At 43.1% G+C, this 20,454-nt stretch overlaps 1 protein-coding gene across 1 annotated transcript; it reads left to right on the top strand.

Moving 5' to 3' along the window:
- Positions 1-6,045: 6,045 nt before the first annotated feature.
- LOC125745663 (ras-related protein Rab-14-like) lies at positions 6,046-20,449 on the top strand. Its single transcript, XM_049018707.1, has 8 exons — positions 6,046-6,200; positions 12,840-12,898; positions 13,412-13,465; positions 14,051-14,228; positions 15,453-15,519; positions 16,046-16,133; positions 16,260-16,290; positions 16,375-20,449. Exons 2-8 carry the CDS (start codon positions 12,847-12,849, stop codon positions 16,550-16,552), a joined length of 648 nt encoding a protein of 215 aa, XP_048874664.1. The 5' UTR covers positions 6,046-6,200; positions 12,840-12,846; the 3' UTR covers positions 16,553-20,449.
- The last annotated feature ends 5 nt before the right edge of the window (positions 20,450-20,454 follow it).

Here is a 20,454-nt window from a genome sequence, read left to right as displayed (position 1 = left end):
ATTAATACCTATAATTACCTATTAATTACAGTGTCCACTGCGTAAGAAATGCACTTTAACCACCAGAACAATTTGGGAAGTTTGAGATAAAAGACATGGTTCTGCACTCCATAGTTGCACTGAACTTCCCGCACCTGTGGACTTCCCGTTAGGTGGGGCTATTATCCTGTGACATATATGGTCATATGGAGCTATATGGCAACATAAATGCTGCTGACTGGATGTCTTCTTTTGCTTGGTTATCGTACGATTTTGTGTAAACTGTAGACACTGTAGTGAATGAAAACACCAGGAGGGCGGCTGTTTTTCAGATGCTGAAACCGCCCAGCGTAGCTGCATTTAAGCCTAGTCAGTCCCTCATTGGTTTCAAGATAAGATAAAACTTTATTGATCCCACACTGGCGAAATTAATGTGTTACAACAGCCAAACAGGAAAAAAATGCAAGAGAAAAAAAAATCCAATAGGAATAGAAATAATCATGATTCTGTGATGGGAGAAATTAACACAAAATCAAACTGCGCAATATCTTCAAGAGTATTTGCAAATGCCCACATCAACAGAGCGCATGCGTACACGTCCTCTGACGCCACCGTGGTGCGCATTCATGTCTATATTTTGCTAAGCTGCGCTGCGGGGAAGATGAGCACAGCCAATACATATCATATACCAACAACAAATATGCACTATTTGTATTCTGTTCAGACATTGTAAAGAGCGCAGATGAGCATAGTCTACCTAAAACAAACAGTAGACACTCTGGAAATGAATCTATATATTGTTCTGTTAATGTGTTTGACTGATTTTATTTGCTGCTAATGTTGAATGGGGAATTACACTAAGACTTAACCAAAATGCTTATTTTCTTGAAATGGTTCTTGAATTCAGAAAAGAAATAAAAATGGGCACTGAAATGAGATCGTCCTTGTGATATAATTAAGAAACACACAAAGTAGGGATGCACCGATTCCACTTTTTCTGTCCCAGTACTAATACCGATACCTGGATTTTGGGTATCGGCTGATACGAAATACCAATCCAATACCAGTGTTTAATGAACAAGCTGTAGGCTTTTCCCTCACTGTGTGGAACAGACTGTGGTCATTCTTTTATGTGTAAGTCAACATCAGGCTTAACTAAAACCTTAAACAAAGCTTAAAAAAATAAAGTAAAACTAACTGTGACACACACACACACACACACACACACACACACACACACACACACACACACACACACACACACACACACACACACACACACACACACACACACACACACACACACACACACACACACACACACACACACACACACACACATATATATATATAGGGGCGGCATGGTGGTGCAGTGGTTAGCACTGTCGCCTCACACCTCTGGGACCCAGGTTCGAGCCTCTGCCTGGGTCACATGTGTGTGGAGTCTGCATGTTCTCCCCATGTCGTCGTGGGGTTTCCTCCCACAGTTCAAAAACATGCTGAGGCTAATTGGAGTTGCTAAATTGCCCGTAGGTGTGCATGTGTGAGTGAATGGTGTGTGAGTGTGCCCTGCGATGGGCTGGCCCCCCATCCTGGGTTGTTCCCTGCCTCGTGCCCATTGCTTCCGGGATAGGCTCCGGACCCCCCGCGACCCAGTAGGATGAGTGGTTTGGAAAATGGATGGATATATATATATATATATACACACACACAAGTGTAGTCATATCTTTTTGGGGACCGCTTATTCATTTATATGGGAAAAATGACTATGACAACCTTAACCCCTACCCAGCCCTAATCATAACCATAAGTAATCAAACAAAATACAAGAGTTTTTGCATTTGCATTCTTAGTTTTTTCATTGCAGTCATGGATTTCTATAAAATAGAGTTTTCCCATATGGGGACACTCAGTTACACTCACAGATGGAATGGTGGAAAGAAATGAATCTGCACATGAAAGTTCATGTGATTGTATCTCAATGATTATAATATCAGATCAAACGGATAAAAGAGTTGGCAGTATGGGCACACTGCTGGCCCCATGTCAGTAGGGTGTGGGAACCTCCCGGGCCTGGATACATGTGGCGGTACGATGCAAAAGTAAGTCATACAGCCGGTGTATCCTCTCTTGCGGCAAGTCGGCCCACAGCTGTTGTAACTGGCCCTCGAGATCTTGCAGATTGGCACTGGGTCTGAGTTGACGTCTGAGCTGATCCCACACGTGCGATTGGATCGGGGGACCTGGCTGGCCACGGGAGGACCTCAACGTGATGCAGGCGGTCCATAGACACACTGTGTGGACGGGTGTTGTTTAGTTGAAAGGGTGCTGTCTCAGGAGGGGTAAGACATGCAGACGCAGGATGTCACTGACGTAGCGCTGTGCCATCAGGGTCCCCTGAATCACTACCAGAGATGACCTGAAGTCATACCCTATGACTCCCCACACCATGATGTCATACCCTATGGCTCCCTACACCATGATGTCATACCCTATGACTCCCCACGCCATGATGTCATACCCTATGGCTCCCTACGCCATGATGTCATACCCTATGGCTCCCCACACCATGATGTCACACCCTATGGCTCCCCATACCATGATGTCATACCCTATGGCTCCCCACGCCATGATGTCATACCCTATGGCTCCCCACGCCATGATGTCATACACTATGGCTCCCCACACCATGATGCCAGGAGAAACGCCAGTGTGTCTTCCCACAACATTGGCAGGATTGGTCCTCTAACCTTGGCGTATAACCAAGATTCATCCCTGAACATGATACGACGCCACTTGTCATCAGTCCAGGCCTCCTGGTTACTGCACAGCACCAAACACAGCCGTCTCTGTGCTGGTGTTACCGGCAGCCTGCACATGGAACGGTGAACCGGTAGTCTGGCTGATGTCAGTTGTCGAGACACGGTGCGTCTTTAGATATTTGATCAAATTGCTTGTGTTAAATGACATGCTGTCCCCTCCTCTTTTTGACACTTTAGCAGAACAGAGCCCTTTCTATAAAATAGAGTTTTCCCATATGGGGACCAGGAACACACACACACTCAGTTACACAGATGGAATGGTGGAAATGAAATGAATCTGCACATGAAAGTTCATGTGATTGTATCGCAATGATTATAATATCAGATCAAATGGACGAAAGAGTTGGCAGTATGGGCACACTGCTGGTCCCATGTCAGTAGGGTGTGGGAACCCCCCGGGAGATCTGCTTTACGTCTATTGTCGTCCCTTAATTTAAACTATATTGCCAAAAGTATTGGGACACCAACCTTTACACACACATGATCTTTAATGACATCCCATTCTTAATACATAGAATTTAATATGCAGCTGGCCCAAATTTTGCAGCTATAACAGCTTCAAGTCTTCTGGGAAAACTGTCTGCAAAGTTTAGGGGTGTGTTTATGGGATTTTTTGACCATTCTGCAATGAGGGCTTGGTTAGGGGTTAAGGATGCCACTGTTGGGATTAGGAATGTACAGTCCCCACAGAAGATATAAATACAAATCAATCAATCAATCAATCAATCAATCAATCAATCAGTCTGTCTGTCTGTCTGTCTGTCTGTCTGTCTATCTATCTATCTATCTATCTATCTATCTATCTATCTATCTATCTATCTATCTATCTATCTATCTATCTATCTATCTATCTATCTATCTATCTATCTATCTATCTATCTCCTTTTGAACGGCTCTCGGAAAGAAACGAGACCATAAGATCCGGCTCCTTCGAAGGTCGTTATTCCCGTCACTATTTTGTAAAGCAGTTTCTCAGAAAACACGTTTTTAATGCTTCTGAAATAATGGATGCGTATCTTTCTTCATTAGTAGTACTTTGAAGAAATCCAGAAATCCCAAACTTATGCACATTTTCAGCAAAAATCTCATCAAGTTGCATCGTAAATGTAGAAAAGACTGCTACAGAATCTAGCATCTCTACTGACACTGTAATTAATTAATTACACAACGAAATTCTGTTAGACACTTTATCCAAAGCAGTATAATAAGCATTATAAGGTGCACGTCGTAGACAGGAAAATACTCTGACAATTGTCCGTTTCCAAAGTTGATCGTGTTGTTAACTTCAACAGAAATACACAGTTTTTTTTTTGTTTATTTCGTTAAACCGTAATACCAACATAATCAGCATTGGATATGGCACGTAGCTGGTCATTTCATAGAACTCAGATAAATTGAAAGCTCGGTCTGTTTTATTGTCACTTAAACATCACCACATACAAGCTTTCTTTTAAGTTGAACACACCAGCAAAAGCCGGCTGATTCTGGAAAAACCACAAGAACTATTGAGCTTTTTATTCTCTGGTGAAAAATACCTAGAACTAATGGACCATACTGCTATCATTGTCATGTCAATGGAACGCTGCCAAAAGTCCCATTGAAATGGAAGTGCTAAACGGCTGGCTTTTAGGCTGTCCATATATATCATTGAAACGCCAACAAAAGCCCCTTGATTACAGTATCTGTGTTTTTGTTTTATAACAAAACTTTTGGTTTTATAATTCAGTGATGGCCAATCAAAATGAAATGACATTATTTCATTCTGTACTTGTACGAGGATGTTATCAACCACGGACGATGCCTTCACTCAGCTTATGACATTTGTGTACAAACATACATCCCAGCAACACTTTCACGCTGTGTGTACGTACGTACCCTTTTGGAAACTGCACCGCTATGTCAGTGGGGAGCCCATTCATTCAGCTCTGCATGTCTGTCATCTCTAGCACTGGCTATCTGTAGGGGTGCCACTTCTGGTGGAGTTTTAACCTAAAGGTGCTTTTTTGCAAATGCGGCCGGTATCAGGGTGGATGTTTCCTCATCCGTTGCTGTTCTTGGTTGACAACTTTCTTGGCATCGACGTTTCCTGTGTTTAAATTTTTTTATTATTATTTTTTTTATTATTAAACGATTCTGGGTTTTAAGTGCAAGGTCCGGGTGCTGATGATTGAAGTGTGCTGCAATGTCTCGGCGGCTTAGTTTACCTGCATTTATCTATCCTGTCGCCTGCTGACAGCGACATCACTGTTATCCTTGCAAATGTCAAAAACATTTTAATTCAAACCATATAAAGCAAATTTGATGTATCAATGTTCATAACCAATAAATATCTAAAAGCAGATCTTACCATTGAATGTCTTTTTAAATTGAAAACACGTCAGTGATCACATGATCCCCTTTCCATTTGGGATTATTGAGCCGAAGATGGCCGCCTGCAAGATGGCTGAAGGTGTTCATACATAGTTCACTTGAATACTCATCGATCTGATTCAGAATGGTATTGGTCACGTCCACCCAACATCACTCTTAAAATGTTTGAGTGGCTATAAACATTTGACCCACTCTGATTAATAAAATTAATGTTCATAGTCTTAATTTAGATATGGTCAGCTTTCAATTAACTTAAAAGCATCCTACAGCAACATAACCCATTTGTGATTTTTATCAGTTAGAGAGATATGATATTTCATAGCACAGTAATTAGTTACTGTCTATATACTTTTGTTTATTTTCCGCTAAGTGATCGGCCCACAAATTAATCTTAATAGTAAAGTTAAATTATGGCGCCATCTATTGACTAGTAATAGTGATTTCATAACATTGTAATAAAACAGATACCGCATTTGGAATTTAGAGCATTATAGTAATCATAGAAATGTGATATTTTTTTACAAGAATAAAATAGATTTTTTAAATTGACGTAATTAAGGGTCCCCATGTTTTAACTGCTTTTGCAAGATAATGAATAACATTTCAAAGGCATGTATTTTTAGGGTACTGCCAGGTATGTTCTGTGCGTAGTGGTGATTGAGAAAATTTCGTTTAAAGTGTATCCTGCCCTGGGTTATGAGGAAGACACCAAGCCAGTCATTTTCCGCATGTGCACGTCTGCCATATAAGCGTCCAGCCGATTGCTTTCATTATTTTATGATAAAAAAATAGGAGCCTTCTGACAGCGATCCGTAGCTGTAACGGGTGCGCGCACGGCGCTGAATGAGCGCGCGGCGCATCGCCCCTTTGTCCCAGAAGCCCACTGCGCGCTACGGAGGAAACCCTGTTAGCGCAGGCCGCCATCTTGGACAGTCAGACGGTACAGCTTAGGGTAACCTGCCGACCCGTCACTGAGCCGGAGACCAATTAATATTCAAACAAACAACCCAAGAAACCCCCCTAACAACGGTAAGCATATCAACACAAATAACAACGAGTGTGTGTAGCGAAGTGTCCGTGCTTCGCTGACGAGATTTGAGGAACTGCCGACACACTGTACCTGTTAGCCTGCTGGGTATTATTAGCTAGCTAGCTAGGTGCGTCGGAGCCAGAGGAGATTCTCCAGCTGTTGGAACAGGGGTTCATTTGTATTGTCTAAAGATAAAACTAAGGATGTTTGGGCTGGCTATAACCAAAATCATAAGCATGTCCTAATTTAGCTTATCAACTGAGGACCTACGGGAATGTAAACGTTCGAAAACAGTGTATTAGTGTTTTCTTCCCCCCCCAACTGACGGCCAGCCAGCTAGAATGACTTAAACAAGATGAGTTTGACAAGCATGGTGCTTAAAAGAGAGCTTTCATCGCAGTCGTCCCTGTAGGATTCCTGCAGCAGGCCCCCGACGCGGGTTAGCTAGCCGGCCGCCGATGATGGAGAGATCAGTGGCCGTTGGGGTCCCCGCTTCCCGGTGTCACGTGAACCGTCAACGCCCGATATTTTTTTTCGTACGTCGTGCTCATTATATGTTGTTATTCATTGATACTGATGTATTGCGTTTTCTTGGAAGCAGCGGTTACTCCGGTCACTGACACTTCCTGTTCAGCCCAGCAAACCGGTATCACCTGGGCTGTACGTATGCGGTGGGTTGCTTTAAATAGTGCTGGGTTGTTATTGTCGCTGCCTTAAGCCCCCCGCAGTTTTTATTTGTTCATTTTTGTTTTATATTGTCTGTCTGAATTATCGTGACATTTTTATGAAATGACAGCTTTTATTCCAGTCTTGGGTTTTTTGATGTCCTGGTAATGCGGCCTGTTTAGACAAACCGTCGTTCTTTTTCGTCATCCATTGGTGGTAAATTGTTTTTTTCTTTTAAGTTTACATGCTTGTTTGTATGATTTTAATTCCCTGCTGTGGGTAATTCACCCAGGTAGGTAGATAAATAACACGAGCCAGTTGGCTAGGGCGATCGGATGGATACGTTACGTGAGCCATTGATGTATGCAGGCCTTTCTTGTGTCGGATATAGTAAAATACGGTTAAACTACCCTTTATGTCGACTTAACGAAGCGCACCAAGCTGCCGTTTCCTCGTACTCAGTATTTAGCATAACGTTATACTCGTCCGTTTAAAGCGATTTTAGCGTGAGATTTATTAAAAGTGTTTTTGGTAGAGGTGTGTGTTAATACTGCAGGGGTGCCTTTATAAAATGTCATTTTCTTTGACTAAGTGCGTCAGCTAAACGGTGGATCGCGGATAGTTTTAGATGTAGAAATAAGATAAGGCTCAGAAGCCAGACAGGGAGGTTGTAATTCCTGGATCCTTCCAGAAATGTGATTATAAATCCTCAAATGATGTGATTAAAGTAATTCAGGAATAAAACATTTCAGTTTTGAGTTTGTTGTCCTTATCCTTAATTGGTCATAGCTGAAACTTTTGTTACATATTAGTCTAATAGACATGTTTGGCCTACTGCAGAGGCGATCCTACTGCCAGTTTTTTTCCATACATGTTATAATTCGGTTCGGGACAGTTTCCCTGCCTGTAAAGCATGTTGACTTCCAAGTGACAGTCAGAGGTGGCATTGATGACTACTTAAATGTTTAACTTAAGGTGGATGGAGAATGAATAGTAGATGGCTTGATTAAGAAACTTTTCTTCCTAAGCACTGGAGATACAGGTTAACTGTTCTTGTGTACCAAGGTTAATTTTTACCTTTGTTTAACTCTCGCGGGTTGTAAGAAAATTAATTAGGTATAATCATATTCAGAATGATGGCTTTAGCCTTTAGCACGTATCAGAGTACAGATGGTGGTCCTAGTTGCCCTCTCTTACAGTTTACACTGGTCATGTTCACTTGACGTGACGCTGCAGTATGTTGAGGTTAAACTTAATCTCAGGTCATGCATGCTAAACGTTTATTGAACTTCTAAGTTATCGGGATGTGCTAATTGTATAGGCACATAGGGACAGGAGGCTGAGGCTTAAACCACCAAAATCACATACCCTTCCACACACATCCCCCAAAAGGCGTGTGCAGATCACTTCAGGAATGGGGAAGCTGTTTTGCCCAATGACTCTGTAGGCATCATGTGCACCTCATGTGATGGTTGGTCTTGCGGGAGATTGTGGTGGAGGTTGGCGGGGATTGGTGCTAGTGGGACCCAATTATTGACGCTCATCTGTAGTGGTCACCCCCCCCCCCCCCCCCAATGCGTTATTGTAGCTGGGGATGCAATTCTGAATATGAAGGGCCATAGTTTTGAGTCATAATTCTGGAGACCTACTAGATATGCTCATTTTTTTTGCATCCCGATCAGTCAGTCCTTATTGGGCTGTTGAAATGTAGAATCTCATTTGTTGAGGAACTCAAGTTCAAGCAATGGTATAAACCTCTTCCTTTGATTTTCTGTGACTGTGCAGTCCATATTGAATATTGACTGCATATTGAATTTAGCTGAGATTAACCCAGAAATAAAAAGGCCGTTCCATTGTAGTGGTCTGTTTGGTGTCACATCCACAATGCTGGAATTGCCCGTGTAATATTAACAAGCCTTGTTAATATTAGCAATATTAACAAGTTTCAGTGTATGTCCATACATAAACTGTCATTAAGATTAAAGACTGAGAAGTGCAGCAGGCTTTCGTGACACTGTTAAATCCTTCGGTGCATATACGCCAGAGGTCTTGGGGAAAGTTTAAGAACGCCATTTACTTCTTACACACAAATTTGAAGCATGTTTTTGACTTCCAATCAAAAGGTGGCTTGAATCAAGAGGGTAAATAAGTGCGCTGATTGTATGAATGGCCTACATTAGAAAATAGTGGGATGAAACTCTGTTGGCATGGCTTGTATTTGGAGTAATTTAGGGTTCATGTGCCCAATAGCGGTTCGCCACCTCATGATCCAGTGCAACTTGATGCAAATTTCTTTTACTGTGTGTTACATGTTAGTCGCACCTCAGCCAATCCGTACTTGGAGACTTGTAAGTATAACAGATGTAACGGGGGGAGGAATGAGTCAATACCAGTGATTTGCCATGTGTATATTTAAAATCGTGCTGTAGTTGTTTTTTGGTGCACTTTTATTAATGACTGTCTTCCCAGAAGAAACCAGCAGTTGTTCCACTTGAGACACTCAGGCTTGCGTCAAAGGCATTAGTGTTATGTAGACACTCACCTGCTTACAGCACCCACTCCCCAGCGGTGGCCCTTCTGCAGATAGTGTTTGAGTAGATCGCGAAGCTTGGAGTACTACTTTATGTTAAAGTTATGGCTCTTTATTGCCACCCACAGGCATAACCGATGAAACGATGGACAAGTTCTGACGCCTCGGGGATGAGGTGTGTGAGGGTGAGGCTTTGAAGTAAATGAATCTCACACCAATAAGCATGCAAACCAAGATGACAGGTTACAGCAGTGTGAATTTTGTATCTTTCAACCTGGATGCAGTCGACTACTGGTTATATATTAAGAAGAATACACATGCACAAATTAAATGTGTGTTGTAGAGGACTTGGCATTTCACTATGACACACATTCATATTAATACATGCCAAACTATCCCTGCATCCACCCCTTGTGAAATGACACATTTGCTTGAGACTTAGTGTGGAATTTCTAGTGTGTGCTACATGTATTTAGATGAGTGCAATGAAGGTAGCCCTGCTGGCTGGTGACCATATTATTTGCACATATTATTTCTTTCAGAAGGAGGGCTCATTCATAGTGTGTTTCTTTGAGAATCCAGGTCGTCCCTGCTGTGCGTGGGTAGTGCCTTCTATGTAGATATACAATTCCAGTTTCTATGAAGGGAAAAAAATGCATCTTTATTTCTGATGTTACTGATCTGTAGAAGTAGGTAATGGCAAGTCTGCCATTGATTGTGTGGCATATTTACTTACTCTGGTTAGGGCTGGTTCATGCTTATTGTGGATGTGGACACACCACAGTGTGTACTGTAATGCCGGACCGTCCGCGTTCTTGGATGTTCACACTTTTCTTGCCAACACGCTAGGCAACCACGCCAGGGCTGGGGTGGCACTGAGGGCAAAGCATTTATGAAGTATGATGTGGATGTAATTTAAAAAATAAGTATTTTACTAAAACCTATCGTGCATTATTTACTTACAGTACATTGACAGGTTTAAAAAAATGCAAGCATATTTTATTTTAGTGTGTAGCCATCTGGGAGTCTATAATCCTGTAGCGAGAAGTCATGTAAATTATGGTATGTTTGAACTTCATCAGCCAGCTTTAATTCAAATCCACTAGCCATGTTTGCCGAACAGAGACGGTCGAAAAGGTGTTTATATAGTCTTTGGTCTGATCTCTTTTCTGACTTCCTGCTACATTTCCCCTGGTCTATGAATGATTGAGGCATGTTTGCATCACAGGACGGACCGTCCCGGTTGTTTTGATTTTCAAGTGGTGTGTGTCATCATAACCACCATATGCGCTTTGGCACATTCGCTTCAATAGTTAGTAAAGATGTACTCATTGTATTGGCCAAATATCAGTACTGGCTGGTACAGCAAAAATCGGCCATCAGCCGATGATTAAAAATGAGCCTGTATTTACCGCCAATATATGGTGACCCATATAGTTTTGCACTAAAGGTGCACTGATTCAATGTTCGGATCAGTATTGGTGGCGATCCAGACCTATTTGATTGGCTGTACGTGACCAATCCACGTCCGATAATTACTTATTTATTTTTCTGCAGTCTATAAAAAGATAGCTCCTATCTTGTGTTAAATCTGTCGCACGACAGCTCTTTCCCATTTTAGATGTGTTTTCATGGTCTTTCTGCCAATAAGTGAATGTGAGCGCACTGATTTCCACCTACTGTGATGTCATGCGCATATCTTTTGCAGTACAAGGAACATAAGAATATCAGATAAGCGGGTAACAATCTGGAAGTATTTTACCCATTTAACAACAACTAGTAGCACGGCGATTTGCAATCTCTGTAAAAGCCAAAGTTTTGAGAGGTGGGAGTGTTTAGTGGAAAATCCCACTAAACAAAGCGCACGCAATCGTGCGAGAACGTCAGTAATATGAAGCAAAGGGTGTATGATTTGGGAGTCGCTAGCTTGGGCCGTTTTGAACACTCATTGCAGCTGTTGCCAGCGGCAGAAAAATTGCGGGGAATTTTAAGCATTTGCCACTTGCTTATCCTCGCTTGAAAGATATTCGAATTGAACTGCAAAATGCCACAAAAACACTTAAAACAAGATGTACAAATGAAGTGGAACAGTACTTGGTGACATACAGTACATACAGATGAGAAACAATACATGTTTCTAGTAGCCTAATTCAATATTTTTGGCATACATTTTCTCATCTGTATTTACTAGTTTAAAAATATTTAATATAAATATTATATTAAAATATGAAGGTAAAAGAGCTCTTGTATTGGTATCGGCAATTGTGTATCGGAAATGGATTTGAACTGAATAAATGTGGATCGGCTCACCCCTACTGTACACACCTGTGTACTAAACAGTTAGAAAAAATGTCTGCTGTGTGAAATTTTACAAAAATGTTACGAGTAGGATCTACTAATAGACACAAATTTGATTGCTCACCTTAAGGTGAGACAGTAAAGAATATGAAGAGTTTCTGAAAAACAAATCCATTCCAATAATGAAGGCTGCAGTACTGCTGAATAATGCTAGTGTGTCGGTAACGCAAGCATTTGATAACAAAAGAAAATTCTGTGCAGACAGTGCAAAATCTTAAGATATTACTCTGGAAAATTACGGAGTTGATCGCACTTGATGGTCAGCCCTTCTTTGTTATGTTATAAATATACAAGATGTATACAGTTATAAAAAACTGGCAATAGGACTCTAGGACTGTTGTATTTTGGTGGAGTGTCCCTTTAAACTTATTTAAGCATAATCTCTCAATCTTTTTTTTTTTTTTAATAATCGGTATCGGCTGGAAATTTCTTTATCGTTTCATCCCTAATAGTAATTATAACCCAGCCCTTAGGGGTATACATGGACTGAAGTATACAGTAAACCAGTTTCAGAGCTGAATCAGTTTGCCTCTCTGAATGTGCTTAAACACAGATCAGCCATTATGTAGATTACAGCAATTGATCAAGTTCTCACTTCAGTAGGTGCTTTTAAGCTGGTTGCCCTCCCTTGGATTTATTTGAATTGAGTTGAGTTGACTCAGCCTCTTGTGAGATCCTATCTTTTATCCTGCAGTTCGGTAGGACTGTCACTTTGCAGTTGTTATCTCCAGGACGTTGCAGAGGGCCCTTGGCTGCTGTGAAGATCCTTGTGATTGGGAAGCACCAGCATGTGAAACATTCAGCCATGTATGCTGGGTTACGTTCCAGCACATGCCGGAGGTTCCCGGGATCCAATTGGCGCCTCATGTCGGGCTGCAGAAGATGCAGAAATGAATTAATCAAGCGAGAATGAGCACCTCCTGATTTATCAGAGGTGCCTGACAGGCGGCCCATCTTCGGCTTACATTTTTAGCTCCCCTGTTGCTGGGATGACGACATGGCAGCCTGCACTCAGTCCTCTTGCTGGGGGTTTGCCTCAGTGCCATGGTTACTCATGCCTGTCTTCCTGATCTGCCTTTTTCAGAGCCACAATGGCCACTGCACCTTACAACTATTCCTACATCTTCAAATACATCATCATTGGTAAGTGACTGTTTTTCTTTGAAACAACTAATGGGGGGTGGGATGTTCAATTTGTCTGGCATTTTCTGTTCTCTAAAGATCGTTCTTCTGATTGACTGGCACATTCTTTGATATCATTAGTTTTCCATTAGAGGATGTTGTGTTCTCGATGCTGAGATGCTCTTGGTTTTCTATACCCACTGTTGTGGAATATTTATTTATATGTTTTTAAAGCTGTGGGCTTGGGGGATGTAGTCCCTGATACCCCAGATGTGGTGCACTTTCCTCCAGATGAGTCAGCTGTGACGACGTGTCTGATGTTGGGTCAGAGCTGGCAGGCTGCTCTCATCCATTTTTAATCCCTGATTCCACCCCCCTCATCTGCCCTCTGAAGTTTCTCTGGGATGTTCTGCCCTTACCCGTACTAAGCCTGTCCTAGGTTTTGTTTCCCTTTTGGTACCATTAAGGCTAAATTTTGAATTTCTCTTATGGTTTAATGCTCTGCCTAATATAGTTGTTTCTTTCTCCCTGCAGGGGACATGGGAGTAGGGAAATCATGTTTGCTTCACCAGTTCACAGAAAAGAAGTGTAAGTAGGGTTAGAAAGGTGCCTGTATGTTATTTAGGAATGCTGGTCCATCCTTGTAGTATTTCATGGCTAATGTTGAGGGCCAAGGGGGATGCAGTGCGTGCTGTGGAAGGTACACTGGCATTGTTTTTCGGACGCAGAATAGTGTCCACGGTGAGCCTGTGATTTTCCAAGCGCACAGTAAGCCATTCATTGAGAGACCCGTTGAGTACAGAGTCTGGACACGGGGCGGCTCTCACAAACGGGAGCTTTTGTTTGCCCCGCCCCTTTTGTTTACAGCGGGACTCGGACGGCGATGATGCGATGCGGGTGTGGGGGGAGGCAGGGTGGTGTGGGTGCTGGACAGTGGGTGGCAGTGAGGGTACAGAGGACTGGCCCCAAGTCCAGAGCAGTTTTAATGGCAGCAGTCAGTGCTGGAAAGTTCTTTAATTTATTGGGGTGATTTGCTAAAGAAGGTTAGCCGCCTGCTCCAGAATCTTCAGCACTATGGCCTTAAATGCAAGTTATAAGTCTTGCTATAGGTCTTAATCACTATGATGACTTCCGACGAGCTGAGTGATCACTGATTGGTTCCCCCTCCCCCAGTTATGGCGGACTGCCCCCACACGATTGGGGTGGAGTTCGGGACACGGATAATCGAGGTGAGCGGCCAGAAGATCAAGCTGCAGATCTGGGACACAGCAGGCCAAGAGCGCTTCAGGGCCGTCACACGCAGCTACTACCGTGGGGCCGCCGGGGCCCTCATGGTCTATGACATCACCAGGTGAGGAGCCACGGGGGCTGCTTGGTAAGAATTTCAGCCCAACCTCTCGCAGCTCAGCTCAGTGTTCCTGTGTCACATGCTTGGCAGGTAAGGCAAGCGTGGAGTAAATTGTGCATACAAAGGAATGTTTTATTAGCTGATTTTTAGCTTCCCTACGATGTCTCTCAGATGATAACTTGGTCTCCATACCTCCTCATGGTGAGGTGTGAGCTCTCCTGAAGGGTGCGATGTACTAGATGGACAGGAGATAGATGGCTGGCAGGCAGTATGGTTTCTTCAGCTTCCTGGCCAGTTTAGGTTTGCAGATAGTTTGAGCGTCATGGTGGGCTGGGTGCTACACAGCTAGAATGAGAATAGAGCACAGATCTTTTGTCAGGTTTTTAGATCAGTGTTCTGTCATGAATATGAACACAGTATGCTTTTTGTGATAAAAGGAATCGGGACATTCATCAAACTTTGTATTGAGTGTCCCAAATAAAGTACAGTGGCCCTTTCGTAGACTTTAACCAAACTTTAGGTATGTGATTTTTCGCTCCTGGTGTATTAGAAGTGCAGCATTGAGCATGTCACATGATAGCGATCTCCCTAGTTACAGGAATGTAGCTCATGAGTAATGTCTGAACAGATACCATTCTTGATGTTTTGGGTCTCCGCTGGCCCAGTATCAGGTCACCATCACTGAATTGGTCTCAGCACAATTACTTCAGCCCACTAATACAGATGAATAATTGTTGAATGGATGAATGTCACATTTATGTAGCGCTTTTCAAGACACGCAAAGTACTTTACAGAACCAGTGGGGAGTCACTGCAGCCACCCCAACTGTACAGCACCCGCCTGGATGCTGTGACGGCAGCAATTCTGTGCCAGTACTCTCACCACATGGCAGCTAAGGTGGTGAAGGGGCAGGAGAGAATTCACCCATTAGATACTGATTGTGAAGCTCTTCTTATTTTGACTGCAGAAGGCTGTATTCGGCAGCCTGCGTGACGCAACGAAAAGCTAACGCTAAATGCTCGAGGTAGTGCGCGTTGGAGGTGAGTGGTCCAGTTAAGCGGGATGATTTGACATTTTCTAGTTTTAGCAGGACGAATGGGTGGAAGAGTATGGGAGACTTGTCTGTCACACTCAACAAGCAGCCATTGACCAGGTCTCAGCCCGTTTTGGCATTCAGGTTTTTTCCAATATGCTGTCATACCAACAAGTTTCTCTCTGTCCCTATAGGAGAAGCACATACAACCACCTCAGCAGCTGGCTGACTGACGCAAGGAACCTGACCAACCCTAACACTGTGAGTAAAGCCCCACTACACTGCATCATTTGTGGTCTCTTAGCCATGTTCGACTGTCCCCCCCAGGACTGGACCTACAAATATGATTATGCTTTAGTTACATATGCCATCATGGCTCCATGCTGGCCTCTTATTACATTTTCCCACTTGCATTAGTGAGCCGATAACTTTGCTGAGAGGCTTTAGCTGTGTAGTCCGTGACGCTCGCTGATCTGCTGGTGTTCTGCCTGAGTGAGATCTGCCACACGTCCAGCGTTTCCTACATGTCACAGCCTGTTTGCATACTTCTTGCTGATCTTCATTTAAATGTCATTCATCCCGTGAGCATAATTATAATGACTTGGAGCCCAAGTTGCCTTTAAAACATCTCTTCTAGCACTGAGAATACAGCCTCCCAACTCGGAAGTCTTTCTCGAAGGGTCGTATCGTATGACTTAGCATTAATGCTGGGTTGACATGCCTTTGACATGCCCACGCTTGCCGTGAAGTAAAAGCTCCCTGTCTGACCAGTGGGTGCCCCCTACAGGTGATCATTCTCATAGGCAACAAAGCTGACCTGGAGGCCCAGAGGGACGTCACATATGAGGAGGCGAAACAATTTGCTGAAGAAAATGGTGAGAAAATGGTCCTTCATGGGAAGAGCCAACTTCTGTTGAATGATGGTTATAGTTGACACTTTAGGATGGGAAGAGGACAGAGATTGTTGGTAGAGTCACATGTCGTCGTTTTCATTCTTACAGGTCTGTTGTTCCTGGAAGCCAGTGCAAAAACGTAAGTTCCCTGAAGTATATCCCTGAACCCCCTAAAATATTGCACGTGTACCCTGGAAATGACTCTTTCCGCCCCTCCTCACAGAGGCGAGAACGTGGAAGATGCATTCTTGGAGGCCGCCAAGAAGATCTACCAGAACATCCAGGATGGAAGCCTGGACCTCAATGCTGCTGAATCAGGGGTGCAGCACAAGCCCTCTGCCCCCCAGGGTGGGCGGCTAACCAGCGAACCACAGCCCCCTAAGGAGGGGTGCGGGTGCTAATGACCACCTGTCCCCCCAAGCCACCCTACCCCAATCTCACTCAGACCCTGCTATCATGCCCAACCCCCCCTTCCCCTTGCCCAAGTGCGCCTCTGCCTGCCCAGTCCCTGCTGAACAACATAAGCTGTGCTGGAGGGGGGCATGGAGTTTAAAAGAACACAAGGGATGGGCCTTGAGCTTGTGAGCTGTCCATTTTCCACTTTGCACCCCCCTCCCCCCCATTGCTGCCTCTCCTGCCTTTTGTCCATCAGTCCTCCTCCTGTTCTCTACACCTGCACCTTCATGCAGACCATCTACTCATGATACCCTGCTCCATCTGTCATATCCAAGGGACCCAAGTCCCAGACAAAGGAATGGACACAGTACCATTCAGGAACAGAAAAGAATTAAACCCTTTTTTATTTTTCATTTTATAGTTATTGTATGTATATAAATATCGGTACCTTCATGAAATTTGAACGAAGCCCCGTGAAGTAGATGGATGCTCAGTCTGACACCCTATCAATGTCTGCATCACCCATGCATGGTTTAATCTAGGACTTTTTAGGTTAAATGTGTATGATTCTACTTTGCTGTTTCAAAGACTTTTAGCTGGCGGTAGAGAACAGGTAAAGATGTGAGGTGTGACACGTGCAGGTACCCCCCCCCCCAGCCTCCTAGAGGGCACCATTCAGAGGTGGAATGGGGTGAGAGGACTTTCAGGTTCCATTAACGGGATGTGTGATAAATCTGCTCCCACCTTTCTAAATGTAGAAAGATCCAATAGATCCTGTCGAGGTACAAAGACAGGCTCAAACTCTCCACACTGGCAGGTCAGCAGAATTTCCAGTGAGCATTGCCACTTGCCCGTCTGTGTACTGGGTAAATCTGAGGAATAGTTGCAGGCACTTGAGTGGGGGAACTCTTTTCCTTCCCTGTCTACTATAAAAATCATCTTCACTATTTGTTATACTGTACTGTCTTTCATCTGTCCACAAAACCCCTGTCCATATCAATTTTTTGTTTCCTGCAAATTTTCATTTGTTGCCTTACTATCATTAAGATTAATATTAACATCTGATGCTACTCTTTGCTTGCTCTTCATACTGGTGTTCGACACATTTGTTAAGACTTTAAAAATGTTTTTTGTTCTTTATATTTTTATTGGGTATTGGACTTCGGTGGAAGTGGATCCTGTGTGTAAAAAACAAAAAAAGGGGGAGGGGGCTGTTGCAACCGTGGGAGGGATTTAAAGGCGAGAGATTCGAGAAACGAGTTTGAGCTGTAAACAGATGCTGCTGTCTTATAGGCTTGTACATTAATGAGGCAAAGTGTACTCTACCAAGCAAAGCAGGCCATTCGCAATTTATGTACCATAGAAATTAACAGATTGGGCTGCCTGTATATATATCGCTAAATATCTGTAGCAGCTATGACCCATGGATTGTTATGGATAGTGTGTGGGGGAGGGGGGGGATACAGGTGACATGAATGAGATGCTTGTAATTCCCACGTTGTGAAAACAATGGTTTCCATTGGTAAACTAATATGGTCAGGAGTCCTTTGTGAGAGTGCACACTTGCCTCACAAGTGACATCTTGTGGCCGTTTTGATTATTTTCTCCAACACTTCTGGTTTCTCCTTGGAGTCCTATTTGTAAAATGGAGGCCGAATCGAAAGCTCTGAAACCCCTCCGACCCATTTTTTTAAATCCCACATGTAGAAATCTGTATGGAGGGCCCTGTGTTGCAGACCAGTGACAGTTACAAAGGACTCAGGGTCAGGTGGATGGCATACTGTAAGCGGAGTGAGGTCAGGGGATCACATGTCCCAGGTCCTCACCGTCTAGGTGACCAAGTCTGGCTCTCTGCTTGTGACTTTAAGAAAAAAGTAAATATGTATAAATTTTGAAGGTATTGTGCTAACCTTTAAAATGCATTCTGCGTGTATATGATTTTAAATTGTTGACATTTTGATTTTAATAATAATAAAATGTCTAGAAAAAATGTTAATAGATTTTGTACAGTGTGGCTTCATTCTCATGTTGCCCTTTTAGAATGCAGAAAGTGCTCTGAATTATTATTGTCCATCCCAACTTGGTGGAATATATTGTCATGATATTTTAAGTCTTTCTCTAGTCCCCCCCCCCCCTTCCAACACTTTATCCTATTATATCTTTTAACCCTGCGCACTCTCCTTACCTGGATTTTGTGGAAAACAGCTTGAGCACTTTAAGGCAGAACTCAGAAAGTTGACAGTTTTGGTTGAGTTTTGTTCCATATTTTAGGGGAATTATAACTTGTAAGCAGTTTTTCTTTTCAGTCCGCGGCTGGTTTTGGTAAATGTAGTGTTTGTGCAGATTTCGGTGTTTCTTGGAAAGATCCTCCAGGTCACATATCTGCTGGGGAGGCATTTCTTATATCTTGTCCAAAGCACGTGGTTGCTGCTTTGAGGTCAAATGGAAGGGCTGGTGTGCAGGAAAGCTTACTTGGATTTTCCTGCTTCCTCTTTCAGCAAAGTAATCTGGCCGTTAGATGGGTTTGCTTGTTCTGGTAGCGCGGTGAGCGAGGCTGTGCCTAAGCCTTATTCCTTATTTTTAGTTCCGTGCAGTTTGGTTTCATTTTCCCTGTGCTCATTCTGTAAAGAATGCCCTCGATTCTGGACTGTGGGAGGGAGCCCTAAGAGATCTCAGCTGCACCATTAAGGCTAACTTACACAAAGGGGTTGGAAATATCGCTCTCTGATACCCAGAGGTTTTCAAACTCCATTTATTTAGCTATTGATTTGGTCTTTTGAAATGCTATGTGACTGGCCCAATTTACTATTTTGGTCATTCCATATTGTGGGAAGTAGGATTTGGTTATCTTTGTGGGTATGAAAGCTAAGAGTCCATTAACCGTTCTTCAGAGTGACTGCTTACAGCACACACATGGGAACTTCACTTTCCGTGGGCCTCGGTTTATAAATTTTTTTTTAAGCAGCTTTTTTAAAAAAAAAAACAATAGGTGAGATTCTTATGTTACTTGAAACGAATGAGGCCCAAGGTGTGGTTTTGCACACACACTGAAGCCCTTGACAACTGGAGTTCCCCCCGACCCTTCTGTTGGTGTTACACCACAAAGACATTGTTCTAAAAAGTGTTTGGTTTAGTATAGAACCTTACATGACCCGGTCCTGAGAAGAGGGTTATCTGCTGGCCAGTTCTTGGCTCAGAGGTGATGATCATTAGTGTATAATTAAATATGCTGAACTTGGGACTGTATCAGTGACCCTGATTTACAGTTTTGTGGCCTTGATCCTCTAGAACTACTGCAACCATTGCTTTGGCGTAAAAAAGCAAGTGTCTAGTCTTCCAGAAACTTGTATTGTATGTGACACCATTGGAAAGTGTCAGGGAGGGGAAACAGGGGGATGGTGTCCTGCTGGCTCTGGAGTAGGGATCAGTCAGACTGGTACTTCACCACGTTGTTTGAGGAGACAGCAGATGACTAATGAAGCATCTGAAGCATAGCATTCGGTGAGCTACACTAATCAGTCCTGGGTCAATGGTAACCCAAAGACTGAATGTTTGTCCGGTCTCTAGTCTCGCGAAGCATGGTTTATTAAAAAGGCCACATTCGGTGAGTCTTCTGACCAGAGGAATGCCAGCGCAGATCTGGTTAGGAAAACACTGAATTTTGTCATCTTTTGAACATTTTGTTTAAAGACAAACACAAAATGTAACATCTGAAGTTACTTTACATATAGTTGAATCTTAAGTTTAATGTTTTATTATGGCATCTGTAATGTCATGACACACCCATGATCTGCTATAAAACACAAATTGATAAATATTGTCTTAACTTACCCATTCAGTCATTGTATTTCCATGGACTGCCATGCTATTGGTCTATTTATAAATAAAGTATGTGTACTGTACATAG

Source organism: Brienomyrus brachyistius, chromosome 7 (genome assembly GCF_023856365.1).
Source record: "Brienomyrus brachyistius isolate T26 chromosome 7, BBRACH_0.4, whole genome shotgun sequence".
In the NCBI taxonomy this organism is placed as follows: domain Eukaryota; kingdom Metazoa; phylum Chordata; class Actinopteri; order Osteoglossiformes; family Mormyridae; genus Brienomyrus; species Brienomyrus brachyistius.
Note: the sequence above shows the minus strand (reverse complement) of the source record. Positions and strands in the feature narration are given on the sequence as shown.